Raw genomic sequence first — 17,221 nt, forward strand, 5'->3', positions numbered from 1 at the left:
TTTGGTCACTTTTGCTACATTGAGCAAAAATGTGGCAAATTACTACTTTGACCGAATTTGCTATAGAGAGCAAAAGCATTCAAAAATTCATCTTCGATCGCTTTTGCCCATTTGGGCAAAAACCTGACAAATGTCAGTTTTGCTATCAAGTTTGACACCCCTGTAAATGCCTTGATAAAGTAAAGTTTATCCTTGTTTTTACACACGGGGCAAATTTGAGGCAAATTCGGCATTTACCACCTTTGCCAATAATGCAAAATTATGGCAAAGTTGTTTATAGAAACTAACAAAATTTTTCAATTTGTTTAATTTGAGCAAAATTAAGCCATTTAGTAACTTAAAGCACAATTTTGTGAAGACCACGTTGGTCTAATGCAACTAAACGACAATTTAACAGTCCTCACCAGAGTTAAAATAGCTTATAATTTCACGTTGGTAGCTGTTAACCCTAATAATAATCAAGATGCGTAGCACAATCACCCCTCCATTTACTGTTACAAGGGGTCAAAAACCATTTTATTTCATTTTTACAAATTAACTGGCTATAAGGCTTCTGTTTTACATGGATACAACTAATTACTTAAAAATTTCTGCTCAACATTGGTTCTATGCTAATTAGAGTCATTTCAGTTTTTCCCATGATGCAATGCGGGTGTGGCAAGATTCCAGTTTTTAGAAAATATAGTCACAAAAGCTAAACAAAAGTTACAGGAATCACGCAGAAGCTGCAAATATTGTTTTGTTATTCATAAAGAAGCAATTATCTCCTCATTTTCCTTCAAAGGCAACTTGTAGATATATTTTCGCCCCCTTTTTTTGCATGGGATATCACCGCATATCTGCCTCACAGTGGAAGCATAGACAACTGCAGTTCGGTTCTCATCTAGAGTGAATGTCATATCATGGATGTTGTCTCGCAAATAGAAGTGTCCTTTTAACACTTGTGTCCCTCTGAATGCAGTGAATTCATAATCATCTGTGTAGTTCTCATCTAACTCCTCCACCCCATCCGATGTGAGTTTAAGGAGGTAGAAGTCATACATCGGGTCATCTTCGGCAGCTATGGCTACAGTGCTCCCCTTGACTGCTAAATCAGCTATGTGAGAGGCTGTGCCTTGGTCTAGGCCAAATTCTTGTGTAGTCTGCCTAGTGGTAGCTACTGAGCCATCTCTGCTGACAAGGACCTCCTTCCAATCATCCAGCCATGCTTTGTTGGAGCAGTTCTCCTCATCGTCAAGAATGCAGCTAATGCAGTAGCAGGAACGTTGTCTTGCAAGCACTTTCTCTTGCTCTGAGCCAGATTTTATGCAGTGCAACTTCCTGATGCCCTTCACCACCTTGAACTTCCTCCCTGGTCTATTTCTGATGACTGCCCCTTCACCCTTACCAGGAACATAAAAGAACACACGACGCTTCAGTTGAACAGAGTTTGTTCTTGCAGTGAAGCTTGATGCTGCAGGCTGGGTAAACTTCTCTGTTAAAAACTTGTGCATAGCTTTTGCGCTATTGATGGTGGCTGATCTGGTAAGGACTGCTTGGCTGACTTTTTGTTTCACATGCGATCCAGCTGCATCTTGCTCTCCTTTAGCGTGCGATGTCTCAAAATAATTTCTTTGAATGATAAAGCCAAAGTCAGCAAGAGAGCAGGATAGGTCACCAACACAATGCCTGGACTTGTATTGGGCGGCGCAGCCATCTGAAAATTCATGCATCCGTTCAACCTTGCAGCTAATGTCAAGCAAATACTTTGCTATTAGAGCCTGGCATGTATGCACACTGTCGTGATCTTGCACAGGATCCTCTGAGATAACAAAAATGTGCTCTTTAACAAGGTGGGGATTCTCTTCAGTGCTCTTCACACCATCAATTGCTTCCACAGCGTGGCGGTGCAGTATGGTGACGTGTAGAGATACCTTGGCAACGTCAAAGTACTCAGACTGAATTTCGTCTTGCGATCTGCATGCATAACCCTCTGAGTAGTCGTGCACACAGACAACATGTTTCAGGGGGAGGTTGTCCAGCAAACTGTCGAGCTGCTGACGCTGCCATCTTGCCATGAAGGAGTGCCTGGGGTATTCAACAAGGAGCTCCTTGAAATAGCCAAAGAGCTCCGATGGTGGTGTCTCCTTCTGCACTAGGGCGATCTTCTTCTTCTCTTGGCCATTAGTAAGGAACTTCCCTGTTGAAACATACTCATAACGTGACCAGCTGACAGTTCCCTCTCCTGAAGTCTCCTCTGGCAGGAACTCAATATTGTCTACACCACATTCTGTGCATTCACGCTCTAAGCATTTGATGTTGTGATAGTTGATGCCTTCTGGCTTCGGACAAAGGGTTTTTTCTGCAGCCTCTGTTACGCTTTTGATGACAAATGATTCGTCTATATTGGCAGACTTTCTTACGAGCTCCTTACGGTATTTTATGCAGCTTTTAAACACTATTTGCATTTCCACGTGTTTCCTGCATAAGCAAGACCTCCTATCACGTTCCTTTGCCTGCTTCACAAAGAAAGGCTTCAAGCTTTCAAACTTCCTTTGGCGAATCTTCACTTCTGGGTGTAGCTCAAGAAATTCTCTAAAAGCATCAGTTTGCGTTTTTTCCAACACATGCTTTGCGTGTTTCACATACTCTTCTTTCCCAATGCGTTGTTTTAAAACATCCTTCTTCTCTCCTGTAGGACGACTTGCCGTATGAGCCCAGTAGTTGAAGACTTTTTTGGCATCTTCCTCCGATATAGCGTCTTGCCGAACCTTTCTCTTAGTATAAAGCCAGCTGGGCATGTCACCTTTGAGAATGCTTTCTTGACGTTTGATGGCTTTACTAATGCTTTTTTCATTGAGGTTAAGTAGTTTCCCTAAGGATCTTTTCGCTCTTGACTTCTTAATATTTTCTCCAAAAGCCAAAGATTTAAATGCGGTAAATGCTGCTCTCTTTTCGTTTGACCCTGAAGCCTTGACTTTGTCAAGTCCGCAGGAAATGTCAGAAGCTAATGCTTTGAGCGTAGCTACCTCTCTTTGTTCCTCTGGTGTAGTAACCACTCCCCTCTTTTCCAGCTGTTTTCTTGTTCTCGGGCTACTTACTAAGCTTTCTAGAACAGCTGCCTTTTTGGCTGGTGAAGCTGGGAGGGTAGTTTTCACCTTATCAGTCGCGCGTTTTCTCGACGTCCTGTTCGGAAATGCGGCGCCCCCGCCCAGAATTTCTTCCACATTGCTCTCCTGTCTCCGTCTTTCACGATATTTTCGGACTCTCTCTCTTGTATGTTCTCTGATTAAAGCTCTCTTGGCTTGAACAGAATCTCGGATAGACCGCCTTTTTTCCTTGATCTGGTCTCTCTCCTGGTCGCGCTTGAGTTCGCGTCTAGTCCTGGAAGGTCGCGTGGGAAGCTCTCGTTTCTCTTGCCTTCTTTGTTTGACTTGAGCGATCTTTTTCTCGCGATTCTGAAGATAATATGCTCTATCTAGCTCTCTTTTCTTTTGCAGCTTTCTCTCTTGAGCTGCTTTCTTGCGTGAAATTAGAATATTGTCCTTTGATATTGTTTCTTCCATTCGCACTCTCGACCTTTTGCCTTTACGAGTGACTAATCGCACGTGTCTGAAGGTTTTCTTTCTTGCTATTTTTAAACCAATGACGACAGAAACCCTGAGAAACAAACCGGGACACCCCCAAGCTAATTCTATAAGCATGTGACTGATATGTGAGGAACAGGCGAACGGAGAAGGTTGCGAGTTGCGCTGAATTTCCTCACGGTTTTGTAGATTCCTTCCTGAGTTACGCTTTGTGAACACGGTCATCATTCCGAAAAGTGTTTCCGCATTGCTCATTAGCGAATATCTCGCTTCATATCAGCTAGAAATGGCTAGAAATCTAGGGAAATTTGGATGATTCTAAGCCCAAACCGGGAGTAACGAGTGAGTAACGTTCATTGTACTGGTTCAAGAAATTTGTCCTGTTTATCTGTCCTACCCAGAGGCAGTTTGAAGTTATTTTGTTCGTTACAAAAAGTGTTTCCGAATTGTACTTTCTACTCCCGAGCGAATTCTATTCTAATTATTACGCTGAACTTTTGTGTCTAGCTCCTTTCAACATTGCCCAACACAGTGCTGTTGTCGGTTTGTAGTGTTTATTTCATTGTCAACCTTGAATGTGAACTTTATTTTTTGGTGCCGCGGACAAATTTGCAAGCGTTACACACAAGTAGTAAGGGTGGGCACCTGGCCACTCAAAGGATGCCGCCGCCGCTATTGTTTTAAGGCTATTGTTCTAAGTTGTCAATCAAATTAAAAATTCAAGATGGCGCTCGGAGAGCGCTCGGAGAGGACTTGGAACTTAGTTACTTATGAATATGTAAAAGTGAACTTATATATGTGGATGACAGTCACGACTTACAATTGTGGGACAGAATTTCTGTCCCCTGCACAGTACGCATGCGCAGTACTGAATCTTGTGTAAAAACGTTCTAAAACGTTTTCTAAGTGTTCTCATTATTTTTTCTAAGTTTATAAGTAAAGAAAAAAGTCTTTCCCAACGTTGCTATCATCACAAGATTAAGAAAGAACGAGCTGGCCGGGAATCGAACCCGGGTCACCTGCGTGACAAGCAGGGATACTAAACCACTATACTATCAGCCCTTTCGGAGTAGATCAACCACACAACAAAGTAGTCAGTTTAACAATGTTTATTATTTTCTTGTTATTAACGTCAACATTAAGCTAGTGATTGAACCCTCGATTTTTAAGAAACGAAGTGAGGTCTTTGTGAACGATGAAACAAAGCAGGAGTACTTTGTGGGTAGAGGCAAAGCGCACCTCTGTAAAGCTCGACAAACCTATCTACACAGGATACGAAGCAGGAGGCAGGCTTTAATCCCCTTAGACAGTGCATCACAATTGCATCGACCTGCCATAACTTTTGGAGGAATCAGCAGATGATTCCCTACTCTATTGCCGTTGAACCACCACATGGATGGAGTGGAATAAAGCCAGCACAGAGCAAGATTGGTTTTCAATGGTTATACCTTGAAGATCTGATCTCAGGGTAATCGTAGATGTTTCTGACTCCTACAATGGCGGTTTTCTTCACTAGTGTGGGTAAAGCGTACTGTTCATCTGACATTTCATCACATGCGTAAAACAAATCTTGGTGAGGGTTATACCAAAACCAAATGTTTCGCTCCACATCATACACATACAGGACTTTGTTGAGGACTTTACTCATTTCTACTGCCCAGCCTGTTCCGCCCAAGCAAACTTTTCTTTCTGGTTGAAAATAAGTAAATGCCAGCACCATCTCAGCTTGTTTCACCACATGATAATTTCGGTGGATATACTGTAAACTGATCGGGTTGGTTAACTGTTTGTTGAGACGATTAGCCACTTGGGTTGTGAGAGGAATCGCTTCAGCTAATTTTTGATGAGTTAAGGGTTGTACGGAGGCTTTTCTGGGATGACAAGGAGGAATGAGAACATTGACCTTCAAACCATAGTGTCTTGCTAACTTTTCTGCTTCTAAATCCACACCATTTGCGCCACCAGAGATTACAGTAAAAGCCATCGTATTATGTGTTGATGAGTAGAACCCAACGTGAGTTTTATAGAAGACCATTGACGTCATTGCCCAGACATGTTCAATTCCCATAGGACTTGATCTTTTCTGGTGCATGCATCTTGTAGTAAGAAATAGCTTTTTGAAAAATTTGGTCCATCACATCTTTGTTCAAGTCAAATAATTAACGGTTCATTGTTTCCATAGTAAGATTGTGATAGCTGATGCCCTGTATAATAACTTCATGTATAAACTTTTTGTATCCTTGTAGTAGCGAAGGGTCCATTTGCTGTAAAATTTCCTCGAATCTGTTGGACTGCTCAGTATTGATCTTGTGAGGTAGTTGGTCCATCAGGAAGGAAGCACTGTTGCTTGTTAGCCAATAACTTAAAAAATGCCGTGGTTTCTCTGTTCACTTGATGAAATACCTCTCGGTTCAAAGCAAACAAGTCGTAATTCAATTGATCAAAGGTCATGCTTGTGTTGGCCAATGTCTCAATCATCAAGGCTCGTATAAATTCTTGGTAGGAGGCAAATTGACGAGGCTGTACTTTTCTTAACAGCTGTTCCAATTTAGTAGACAGTGTCGTAGCCCCCATGTCTTTCGGTTAGATCTTGTACCAGCTGTTCTTGTTTTTGAACCAAAGTTTTCAGTCTAGCCGCTTCTTCTTGGAGTCTCTCAAACTTTTCCTTGAGCTGTTTAATCTGTTGCAACAACCGAGCGCAATAAGCTAGTGATTTACTAGCGATGTTGATCCACTCGAGCTCACACATAATGAATGAACTGTGTTCCCCATGCATGCTTATATGAGCTGGTCACGGTCGAATGATTCATCCAACTTAATGTATTTGCGTTGAGACTCTGTCAGCTTTTTCTTGAAAAACAGGGTGACAATGACTGGTCTATCCTGATTGAAGTCGGGAATGGTGTTATTCCATTCTGTCACAGTCACTTCTAAAATGTCCACCAAATAACTCCGCATGGAATAAAATTGAATGGGGTTACATTCAATCAGCGTTTTTTCGTTATTATAAGCGACAGACTTCATGATTGTTTTGTTTCCATCAATGCTTTTAGTTAAATTGCAAGACAAAAACAGAGGACGTAAATTGTCTGTTCCATGAGATTTAGGAAGTGTGGATGCTTTCTTGTCCCCCATACTGGTAGTCGTTGTTTCGGCTGTTCTGTGAGAAGAGGGAATGACCGGGTGATCATCATACACATCTGGTACCTGTTCTACATGTCCCTCTACTCCATACAACACTAAAAAAGTGTTGTCTTTCAAATCATCTGAGTATTTCGCTGACAGTGGAAACCCCATGTCAAACTCGATGTTTAATTTAGCATGTCTACTTGAAGTTTTAGTGAATTGAATAGTAAGAGTGTGATAATAAATCAAATGGGTTTTGTTTTGCTCATGAGTATGTTTTTCAACCCGCAAATGATGAACTTGTAAACCAGAACCATCAGCACCAAAGTTAGAACGGTTAAACAACCACGCATCCTTTTGGTACCACTCTAATGCGACCGTATAAGTTTTGTTGCGAGTTAAGGAGGTCATATCAATCTGCAGTTTTCCAGTGTATTTTCCGTGAGATACACCATCCGCAATTTGTACCCCTCTCAACAAAGTCACACTCAGAGTCGTGGGTTTCCAATAATGGGGAGATACAGGCAGATCTACAAACTTATCGTCCAAGTCAAGTCCAAGATCCATATTCCATAATGAAAGGTTAGCCATCCAGGGTTTGAACACATTCAAAACTGTTTTTGGGGTTTCATAGGCCTGATGAATCGCTTTGTCAAAGGCTTCATTTAAATTCACAAAGCGCCAACTAAATGTGGAGCAAAGATACAGCAACCCGTCTGCTACATGAATGGGTTGAGTAAAAGTAAATTTTGCATTGAGACAGGTTGCAGGATCTGGTTTTACGCCAGTAGTACCATCTGGAAGTTCCATGAGTAAATTTGGTCCCACCGCAAACACATTGTTTGCTGTTTCTACCACCCATCCCATTTGTTTAGCCAAGATCAAATTAATGGCTAAATAAGGCACACTTTTTCCGTTGGTACTTTTAATATTGTAATGTCGAAGCAGCCAAGTCGTGTAATTATCTTGAGCAGAAACATCTATTCTCCAATTATCGGTACTGTCGGCAAATTCATACCCCGTGGGTAATTTTTTGTTTAAATCCTGTTCCATCCATCGCATGCATTTGGACATAAAATCAAACCCGTTGGAGGCATCTTGCAAATCTGCTGTTTTAAGTTTGGACAAAAATTCTTGAGATTGACTTGATTTGAAAGCTTTGGCATATTGTTGAAATAAAATATCGGTATTACTCCCTTTGTACAGGTTGTGATTCGACCGAATACTGAAAGGTTTGGTAGGAAGTATGTCATGTTGTTTGGGCGGAGAGGAACTGACATGGGATGTGACAACATGGGGAATGGGATTGGAAACGCCAGGTAAAAACACACTTGCCAATCCCACTTCCCATTTGCCCGGTAACCATAAGCTTTGAGGCAAACGGTATTGAAATTGTGAGGGTAAATTGTCTGGAAATTCCTGTGTTTTTTGACTAGTCAGCGTCACATAAAACGAGGTGTCAATTGGCTGAGTCATGTTGTTTAATAATAAAAATGAGCTAATTACTCTCTTTTATAGTTTGCCCTAACATGTTCATGTCCCAAGGGGGTGATTCATGTGAGTTCGTGACAGAAGTGACGTCATTGCCCAGACATGTCCAATTCCCTAAGGGATGTCAAGTAAGTATAAATCTGTGTATTTGATGTGCTTTTTCACTATGTGTTATCTGCAAGAACCGCCGTTTAACATGGAAGCTCCCAAGAAGAAAGCCAGAAAAGCCAAAAATAAGACAGGAGTAGAAGTAGTTCAATCCGTTCTAAAAACGCCAGAACCTCAAATGATTGAGGATGCTGAACCTCTTACAAAAGAATGGACAGCATCCTATTACACTACAGGCGATAAATGTAGGTTGCAGAAATACCTGGACCCAGAACCTCAAATGAATGTCAATGAGAATGCACAACCAGCAACAGAGATCATGCTTCCTTCCTATGAGGAAATGCAGCAGGCCTGCCAAGATCTATTCAATGGACCGAGTTCTATGGAAACACAGCCTAACCTAGATCCCGTGCATATCATGGAAGAAGGAGTCGCTGTGTTACCAGATGGTCGACAAGTGGAATGGTGGCCTATAGAAGGGAAATTCGATGTACCTAATTTAGAAGAACTGGCTTTGCAAGAGTATCTGATGGATGCAAGCAAACCTTTGCATACCAACTTTGTCCTGCCTGAAAAAGGACTTGCCAATGGTTATACATGCCCCGTGTATTTTGGCAATGTAGACAGCAAGCAGACAGTGTTGGATATCATTTGTAACAGCATTCATCCCAAAATGCATCAACAATGGGGAACCTTTGCCTGTCACTGTGGATTAGTGCCTAGACTCAAGCTCAGTCAGACACCAAGAAATCCAAAAAAAGTGTTCCTAAGCTGCCCTAAGGAGAGAGAAGCCAGGTGTAATTACTTTCAGTGGATTCACCAAGCACCTAAACCTGTGAAGGTCCCTAAAGCTTCTACACCCTCAGCTCTCAAGAAACGAATGCATGAGATGGTACAAGAAAGATTACAGAAACGACCTAAAGTAGAGGCAGGAGGATTTCAATTTCCCTAAAAACACTTTGTTCTTGTTGTTGTAAAAAAGTTTGTTGTTGTTTAAAATTAAACATTGTGATCTTATTAAAAACGTGTGTTTATTGGTCTAACACCCTTGGGGATTCTTGCCTGATCTTGCCGAATACCCTAAGGACCTTAGGAGGATTATAAAATTGGGGCAATCTCTGGTCAAATCACAAACTCTGCAACCATGACTTGTGAAATGAGTAGAGAAGAAGACCTTGAAATGATGAGCGTCGATTTTGGAGCTACTGAGAGTGATCCTTTCAACACACATTTTTCGCTGTCATGTTTTGAAGAAAAGAAACTCGGCCCAAGATTTTATGGAAAGATTGCAGACAAACTGAAAGTGTATGATGCCTTAAAGAAAGACATGCATGCAGAAGTAAAAACCGAATGGGGAGATTTGAAATGTCATTGCTCACGAATTCCTATTCTACGCCTTAGTAAGACAGCCAGAAACCTGAACAAAGTCTTCTTAACCTGTGGAACACCCGCTTCAGCTGAGACTCGCTGCAAATATTTTCAGTGGATTCACACACCACTGTTTATCGATAAGAGACCCATCCATAAACTCAAGTATGCGACAAACCTGAGCAGAGCAGAATGGAAGCAACAAGCGGAAGCGAATGTTGAAACGTGGAAACAGCGCAATGGTTGGTACAGCAAACAAGATGCCGAAACTCAAACAGAGCAGAATCAGCAACATGCATGGTTTGCTGAATCAGCCAAAACGTTTGCTGAATCAGCCAAAAAGCAAGAAGAACAAAGAAAAGCGCAAACAAAGAATCCTTGGAACAGCACCCCTCTGCCAAGCACCTTTCAGTCGAGTCCAGAGATAGCCAAGGAGCTCAAGAAACGAGAGCAATGGAAGGAGGCTGTTAGTATTGCCAACCATAGGTTTAATTCTCGTGTGAAAGGATGGCATCATCTTCCTTTAGCTGATGAAAATGTAGCTGAGTATCTAGAAAAACAAAAAAGCAAAGGTCATTCTCTGTCATCTGCGGATGAAAAGTTCTTAAATGCATGCGTAGCAAGCAAACATGATGAGTGGAAACCTCCTCCCGGGGCTGCAAAGTATGAAAAGAACGAAGCAGCCATCGCCAAAGCAGTGTATGAAGACTGGCCTTTTGGTTATTTGCCTGAAAAAGTGTGCAGTTTGGCTTCCTATTGTCGCAACAGAAAGCAGAAGGGATTGCCTTTAACGCCAGTTGAGGAACGTTTTTTTGCTCAATTAGTGAATGTATGTGTTCCAGAAGAAACAGACAAGCAAAAACAAGAAAAAGAAAAGAGATTTGTTCAAGAATGTGATGCAAACAATGCTCGAAGAAAGGAAGCGGGTTTGTTACCCTATTCGTACGAAACATTTAGAACATATGGAACTGGTATCTTTTGAGGTACTCTTCTGAAACAGGCAGTTACTAGTTTTGTCAATGTTTAAATAAAAGTGTTGAAAAGGAATTGTTTGTGGTTGTTTTCTTGTTAGGGTTAGGGTTAAGGTTAAAATGCTAATAAGGTTAGGGTTAAACCCTAACCCCTTGGGATTAGGGTTAGGGTTAAAATGCTAATAAGGTTAGGGTTAAACCCTAGCCCCTTGGGATTAGGGTTAGGGTTAGGGTTAAAATGCTAATAAGGTTAGGGTTAAACCCTAGCCCCTTGGGATTAGGGTTAGGGTTAGGGTTAAAATGCTAATAAGGTTAGGGTTAAACCCTAGCCTCTTGGGATTAGGGTTAGGGTATAAAGTGGGTGATTTGTTTTTAAAAGCAGTCCTTTCGTCATGGGAAATCTGCAGTATAGAAGTACTGTGTGGATTTGCCAACATATTTGTGCAGACTCTGCCTTCTTTCAAGACACTTGTCCTCCTATTGCTCTGTTTAAATTTATGATGTATCATAACCAATTGTCCTGGGGACATTATGCAATTTACATCACTTGGTTACATCGGCACTTTCCTTCTGAAGGAGTAACTGTGTTTCGCTATTTAAAGAAGCATTATTCAAAGAACATGTATTCATTTTCGTATTTAGCAGGACAGTATCTATCGTACCATGGAAACAAAATTATCTGCTTCTTATGTCGATCCTACAGAACCTGGATCACTGGGAGGAATTGCCAAATTTGCCAAAGCACACAAGATTCCTGTGTCCCAAGCCAAGAAGGAACTGCAACAAGTGCTGAGTTACACCCTGCATAAACCAAGGCGTCGACGTTTTAAAACGTTACCCACCCTGGTGTTTAAAATCAACGAACAATTTGTCATGGACTTGGTAGACATGCAAAAACTAGCCAAATACAACAAAGGGTACAAATATTTACTGACGGTGATTGATGTGCTCTCAAAATTCGCCTGGGTAGAACCGTTAAAGAGTAAAAGCGCAACAGCGATGGTAGAAGCCTTACAAAGACTATGGGCAAGATTAGGAGATCGTTTGCCTCAAAAAGTACAAACGGATTTTGGCGTTGAATTTTATAATGTTAAAGTGCAATCCTTTTTTAAAAAACAGGGTGTGAATCATTTTTCTACCCATGGAGATCCTCACGGTTCCGTAGTGGAACGTTGGAATCGAACTTTGAAAACGAACATGTTTCGCTGTTTTACTGCGCATAATACGCTCAAGTATATTGATGTGTTGCCTGCTTTAGTGAAAGCATATAATCATTCCTATCATCGTAGTATTCAAGAAAAACCTGTCAATGTCAACGAGTCCAACGAAACCGAAATTTGGTATCGTTTATACGATACGAAAAAAGACAACAAAGTGAAAAAAACCGCAATGTCAAGTAGGTGATAAAGTAAGACTCAATAAAAAATTTCGTCCTTTTAAAAAAGGGTATTTGCCTGGGTGGACCAAAGAAGTGTTTTTAGTGAAACAAATCTATACCACAAAACCAGTGGTAACGTATAAACTCACGGAATGGGACGGGTCTCCTATAAAAGGAACGTTTTATGAACCAGATCTGCAAAAGGTCAATGTCGCAGACGATTCATTATTTCGTATTGATCAAGTTTTAAAACGCAAAGGAAAACAAGTCTTTGTGTCTTGGAAGGGTTGGCCGAAAAAATATAACTCTTGGGTTTGGAAAAAAGATTTGCAAGTGTTATGAAGAGTTTTCGATTAACCTTGATCAGCGATCCCACGGACGAACATCCCCAAAACCAAAATAATAATTTTAAAGTGCGTTTACCGGTGCGACTCAATTTAGAAGGCAATACCTGGCAAGCCAGTTTGTGGAGTGTCTCGGTCCCTGATGTATGACATAGTTCTGCGGTCATTCACAGTAATAGTGACACCAAGATACTCAACTATCGCTACACCTTGACCAAGCGTCATGCTGTGGCCGGTGATTGGTTTATTAACTTTGAGCCCAAAGACAAAACTGTGACTTTGAAAGATGTCATGGGTAGTTCGTATCCTGTCTATTCAGGTCATCAATTATGGCAGAATATTATGACCCATATGGAACAAACCATCATGGAAGATGTAAAGTCAACCTTCGACACTTGGAAAACAACCAAAGGTAATACAGGCACTGTTCCCCTGAAATCTACTTGGAAACCCACCTTTGAATGGAACGAAAACACCCTCGTGTTGAAAAAAGTATCCCGTGAAGATGCGTTTGCTCGTGACAGACAGCTAAAAATTCACCCCCTTTCCTCTGTAGGGATACATGTGGATTTTGCGGAAAAGTTTGGTTTATTGTTCAAAGACAAAAACAACCAATACCAGTTAGGACCCAATTTAGACTTTGTCTTACCCACAACCACTTATACGACATCCACTCCGCCCGTCAAAAGCAATGATAAGTATCAATGGCTAGGAGAGCATTTTGTGAGCATTAGTCCATCAGATTTATTAGGGGGAAACTCGTTATTCAAAGTCAAACAAGAGAACGGTCAATCGTATCTATATCTCACGCGTACTGTGGATTGGCATTTTCAAAATCTGAATGTCCTGTTTAATACGCATGTGGGAACCGTAAAACAAACGGTCATGATTTATTGCGATGCTGTAGAATCCACCATTGTAGGATCACAACGACATTCGCTGTTAAAAAAAGTGGAATTAGAAAGAAAAGGAGAAGGGAGAGCGACCATAGAACCTTACCATCGTGAATGGATTCGAGTTCGAAATCAACACATGGAAAGCATTGAAGTGTCGTTGGCTACACCAGATGGGTCCTTGTTGGTCTTATCCCCAGGCAAAACCATCATTACCCTTGGTTTTCAACAAATATAAAAGAGACCCTGTATTATGGAAACATCACAACTACAGCAAACAACATGTTAGGAGGATCACTGACGCGTTATCATACCCCCACTATGTACGGGAGTGGTTTTATGCAAGAATTGGTAAAATTAGCGGGGCCGAGTGTAGTTCGCTCGATTGGACACGGATTACATGCTTATGAAAAAGGGGCGTCAGCCTCCGAAGCCTTAAAAGGTTCAGGAGACGTTTTAAAAAGAGGACTCAAACGTAAAATACCCGCGGCTATTGGTCTTGCGGTTAAAACCAAAGCCAAACAAACCTATAAAAAGAAACGATAACGTGTTAAAGACATTTTAGGTGTGTAAAACATGCGGCGAGGACAAAATTCACAATCTCACATAAGACATCAACGATCAGTGGGTCGTTACCATTCTCCCTATCAACGCGGAGGCACTATTTTTAGACAACCTACCAACCCATGGGGATCCACTACCTATAAACCATTAGATCCAACGATTCTTCGTTCTTTAAGAAAACAAAAAGGAGGGAAAGTGCATCCAGTCATCTACCCTTGGAAAAACAAAGGACGGAAACGTATAAATAGACGACGCAGACGACGTTAAGCTATCAGTCCGTCAACATGTCGCTGAATCTGTTTGACATTCCCAACATTGACTAAAGGTATGAAGCCAAACGGTGGATTCCTTTCAAACCAGCTAATACTGGAACACGTCCTATTCTTTTTACTGTACCGGCAGGGGATGATTATTATGATTTGAATGAAACCAAGCTAGAAATCAAAGTGCGTATGAACACCACAGGGACAGGAGGACTTTCCAATGATGAAACAGGGGCTTCGGATGGTAATGATACCAAATATGTCTATTGCGTCAACAATTTTGGTCATTCTCTCTTTAATCAAATGAATGTGTCTTTCAATGGAGTGTTGATGACAGAACAAAGCAATGCCTATCACCAGAAAGCTTACCTAAAAACCCTACAGAATTTTAATCGCCAAGAAGGAGAAACGACCTTGGCAGCTCAAGGATGGGTGAATGAACTCAGTGTCCTTGAAGAATTAACCCCTACCAATGCAGGCACTAATGATAAACCCAACCCCAACGACTGGAGTGGAAAAACAGGCTTGAAAGCACTCACCAGTCGCTTACTCGGCAAAGCGTATCATACCTTTATCATCAAACCCCACATCGCGGTGTTCAAAACAGGCAAATGTTTGGTTCCTAACGTGCAGATTGATTTGGAATTGTATTTGAATGACAGCAACATGTTTCTGTTTGGTACCCCAGACACGACTACGACTGTCAACAAAAAGATTCCAACACTGGGAGACAATGATTTGTTTGTCACTCTGTGGATGAAAAAAATTACTCTCAATGCCTCTGTGTATTCCAGGCTACAAAAAGAAAGAAGTTTGAGTAAAACCAAAAAAGTCCGCTACCCTGTAGTTCGAAGTGAAATCCGAACGTATTCGTTCGATGGAAACAGCACTCGTTGGTCTCAGGACAATGTCTTCTTGAACAAGGTTCCTGTCAAAGTCATTATCGGACTCATGAATTCCACGAATTACAATGGAAGTCTGAAGTATTACCCTTATGCCTATGAAAAGTTTGGTGTCACCAGAGTTCGACAACGGATTGACGGCGAAGAATACCCGTATAGAGCCTTGGAACTAACGGGCAATTCCAAAGCAGAAGATTTAGTAGGCTATGATCGCTTCCTCACAGCGTCAGGCGCTTACAAGCACCACAGGGTACCCATGCTGCTCCCAAGCGACTGGGGACAAGGTGTACCTTGTTCATGTTTAACAATGCTCCTGGGGATGCGGATGATCCTAGCTATAGAAATCCTAAACTCACGGGGAATGTCAGTTATGAAATTGACTTCAGAGCCAATGTAGGTCACAACGTGACCGTGGTAATTTGGAGTGAGTACGAAAATGTCTATGAAATAGACCAGTGGGGAGGCATTCTTTATTCCATCAACAGCTAGGATGGAGTTCGTACCTCTCAGTGATACAGTCCTCAAATACTTAGCAGAAGACGATCGCGAATTACGACCCTATTTTCGTGGCGTGTTTCCAGCAGATCAATTACCTCCCGTGTCTAAGAAACGAGTGAATGCTTACATTGTTAACACAGATCCAGCTAGTCAACCGGGTGAACATTGGTTAGCCCTTTGGACCGAAGGAACTACATGTGAAGTCTTTGACAGTTATGGGTTACCTCTTTCTACCTACAAAAATCCTACCTTACAAGCTTGGTTGAGCCAGTGGAAAGAAATCATTAGCAGTGATCAGACTTTACAAGCCATGGAGAGTTTTACGTGTGGGCATTATGCCCTTTTCTTTTTGAAAGCAAAAGCCAGACATGCCTCTTTTCAAGATTTTTTAGCTCAGTGGCATTCCAATAATTTAGTGTTAAATGATAGGCGAGTCGCAGACCAACTGCAGCGTCTCATTAAAACAGAGCTGACAGAGTATGAGCAATATAATGTAAACCGTTCTTCTTTTTTCATTCATTAATAAAATTGTGTGTGTGTTACTTCTGACTGTGTCACTTTTATCATGATATTACGGGGGGATGTTCAAAAAGTGCTCGATGCCCTGTTAGAAAAAGAATGGTCTTATTGGAAAGATCACAAACAAGAATGGATCAAACTCTGTCTGGATCCAGCAGATCTGTGGGATGGGTATCATTGGCAATTTGTACGATGTTTAGTGCAAGCTCAGTTGTGGTGGGACTTAAAAAATCATATAAAAGGAATAGGTGAAACGCATTTGAAAGATCAGATACTAATCCTCATTCAGTTGACCTCACTGCGGTTGTATCAACAACTATGGCCCGAAGGCGAAAACGTCGAGTCATAAAACGAAAAAGTCAAAAAGGGGGTGCGAGATTTAGGCGAAAACCACGTCTTGTGGATAAAATTGCCGAAGGGGTAGCCATGGGGTTGTCTGGTCCTTCTCCTAGTTTTATCAAATTGGGGGCCTTTTTAGGGAAACAAGCGCTGAAAGGTATAAAAGATAACGTACAACATTACAGACGGCGAAAATGATTCGACAACCCTCTAGTGTGATTGTAGCGGGTCCCTCAGGTAGTGGGAAAAGCGAATTAGTGGAAAAATTACTCAAAGAAAAAACATTGTTTGACCCTCCTCCGAAAAAAGTGGTATATTGTTATGATCGATGGCAACCCCGATTTGATCGCATGAAAAAACACGTTAATTTTTACAAAGGACTTCCTCCCGAAGGGGCTCTTGTTAAATGGTTTAAACCTGAACATCATGGCATACTCATTTTGGATGATTTAATGGAAGAATCAGGGAGTGATAAACGCGTCTTGGATTTATTTACGAAAGATTCTCACCATCGAGGCATTACCGCTCTTTATATTACACAAGATCTCTTTCCCCCGGGCAAGTTTGCGAAAACTATTAACCGCAATGCACACTATGTGATTTGTTTTAAATCACCCAGGGATAAGACAGGCATTCGACATTTACTGCTTCAAGTGTACCCTGAAAAATGGCGTCAAGTACTCAAATTGTTTTTAAAGCTAACAGCCCGTCCTTTTGGTTATTTTATGTTGGATTTACATCCTGCCTCGGATGACTGTTTTCGCATTTGGAGTCCTTTAACAAAAGCAGAGGGAACAACACGCGTTCATACCTTTGACGAAGATATAAATAGCCGTTCTATCTCAAACCAACGCATTCGTCATCATGAAACAAAAAGGAAAAAGAAGAAAA

General features: G+C 41.4%; 1 protein-coding gene and 1 long non-coding RNA gene across 2 annotated transcripts in view; one reads left to right on the forward strand and one right to left on the reverse strand.

Annotated features, from left to right (window-relative positions):
- LOC140937551 (uncharacterized) overlaps positions 1 to 17,221 on the forward strand; it is a 149,160-nt gene that overhangs the window by 103,261 nt on the left and 28,678 nt on the right. The gene's annotated exons all lie outside the window — the stretch shown is intronic.
- Positions 677 to 3,791, reverse strand: LOC140936613 (uncharacterized). Its single transcript, XM_073386109.1, has one exon. It carries the CDS (start codon positions 3,789 to 3,791, stop codon positions 747 to 749), a length of 3,045 nt encoding a protein of 1,014 aa, XP_073242210.1. The 3' UTR covers positions 677 to 746.

This window comes from Porites lutea, chromosome 5 (genome assembly GCF_958299795.1).
Source record: "Porites lutea chromosome 5, jaPorLute2.1, whole genome shotgun sequence".
In the NCBI taxonomy this organism is placed as follows: domain Eukaryota; kingdom Metazoa; phylum Cnidaria; class Anthozoa; order Scleractinia; family Poritidae; genus Porites; species Porites lutea.

Excerpts from the sequence above, each read along its gene's own strand:
- LOC140936613 (XM_073386109.1), bottom strand. The coding sequence starts at position 3,791 with ATGACCGTGTTCACAAAGCGTAACTCAGGAAGGAATCTACAAAACCGT.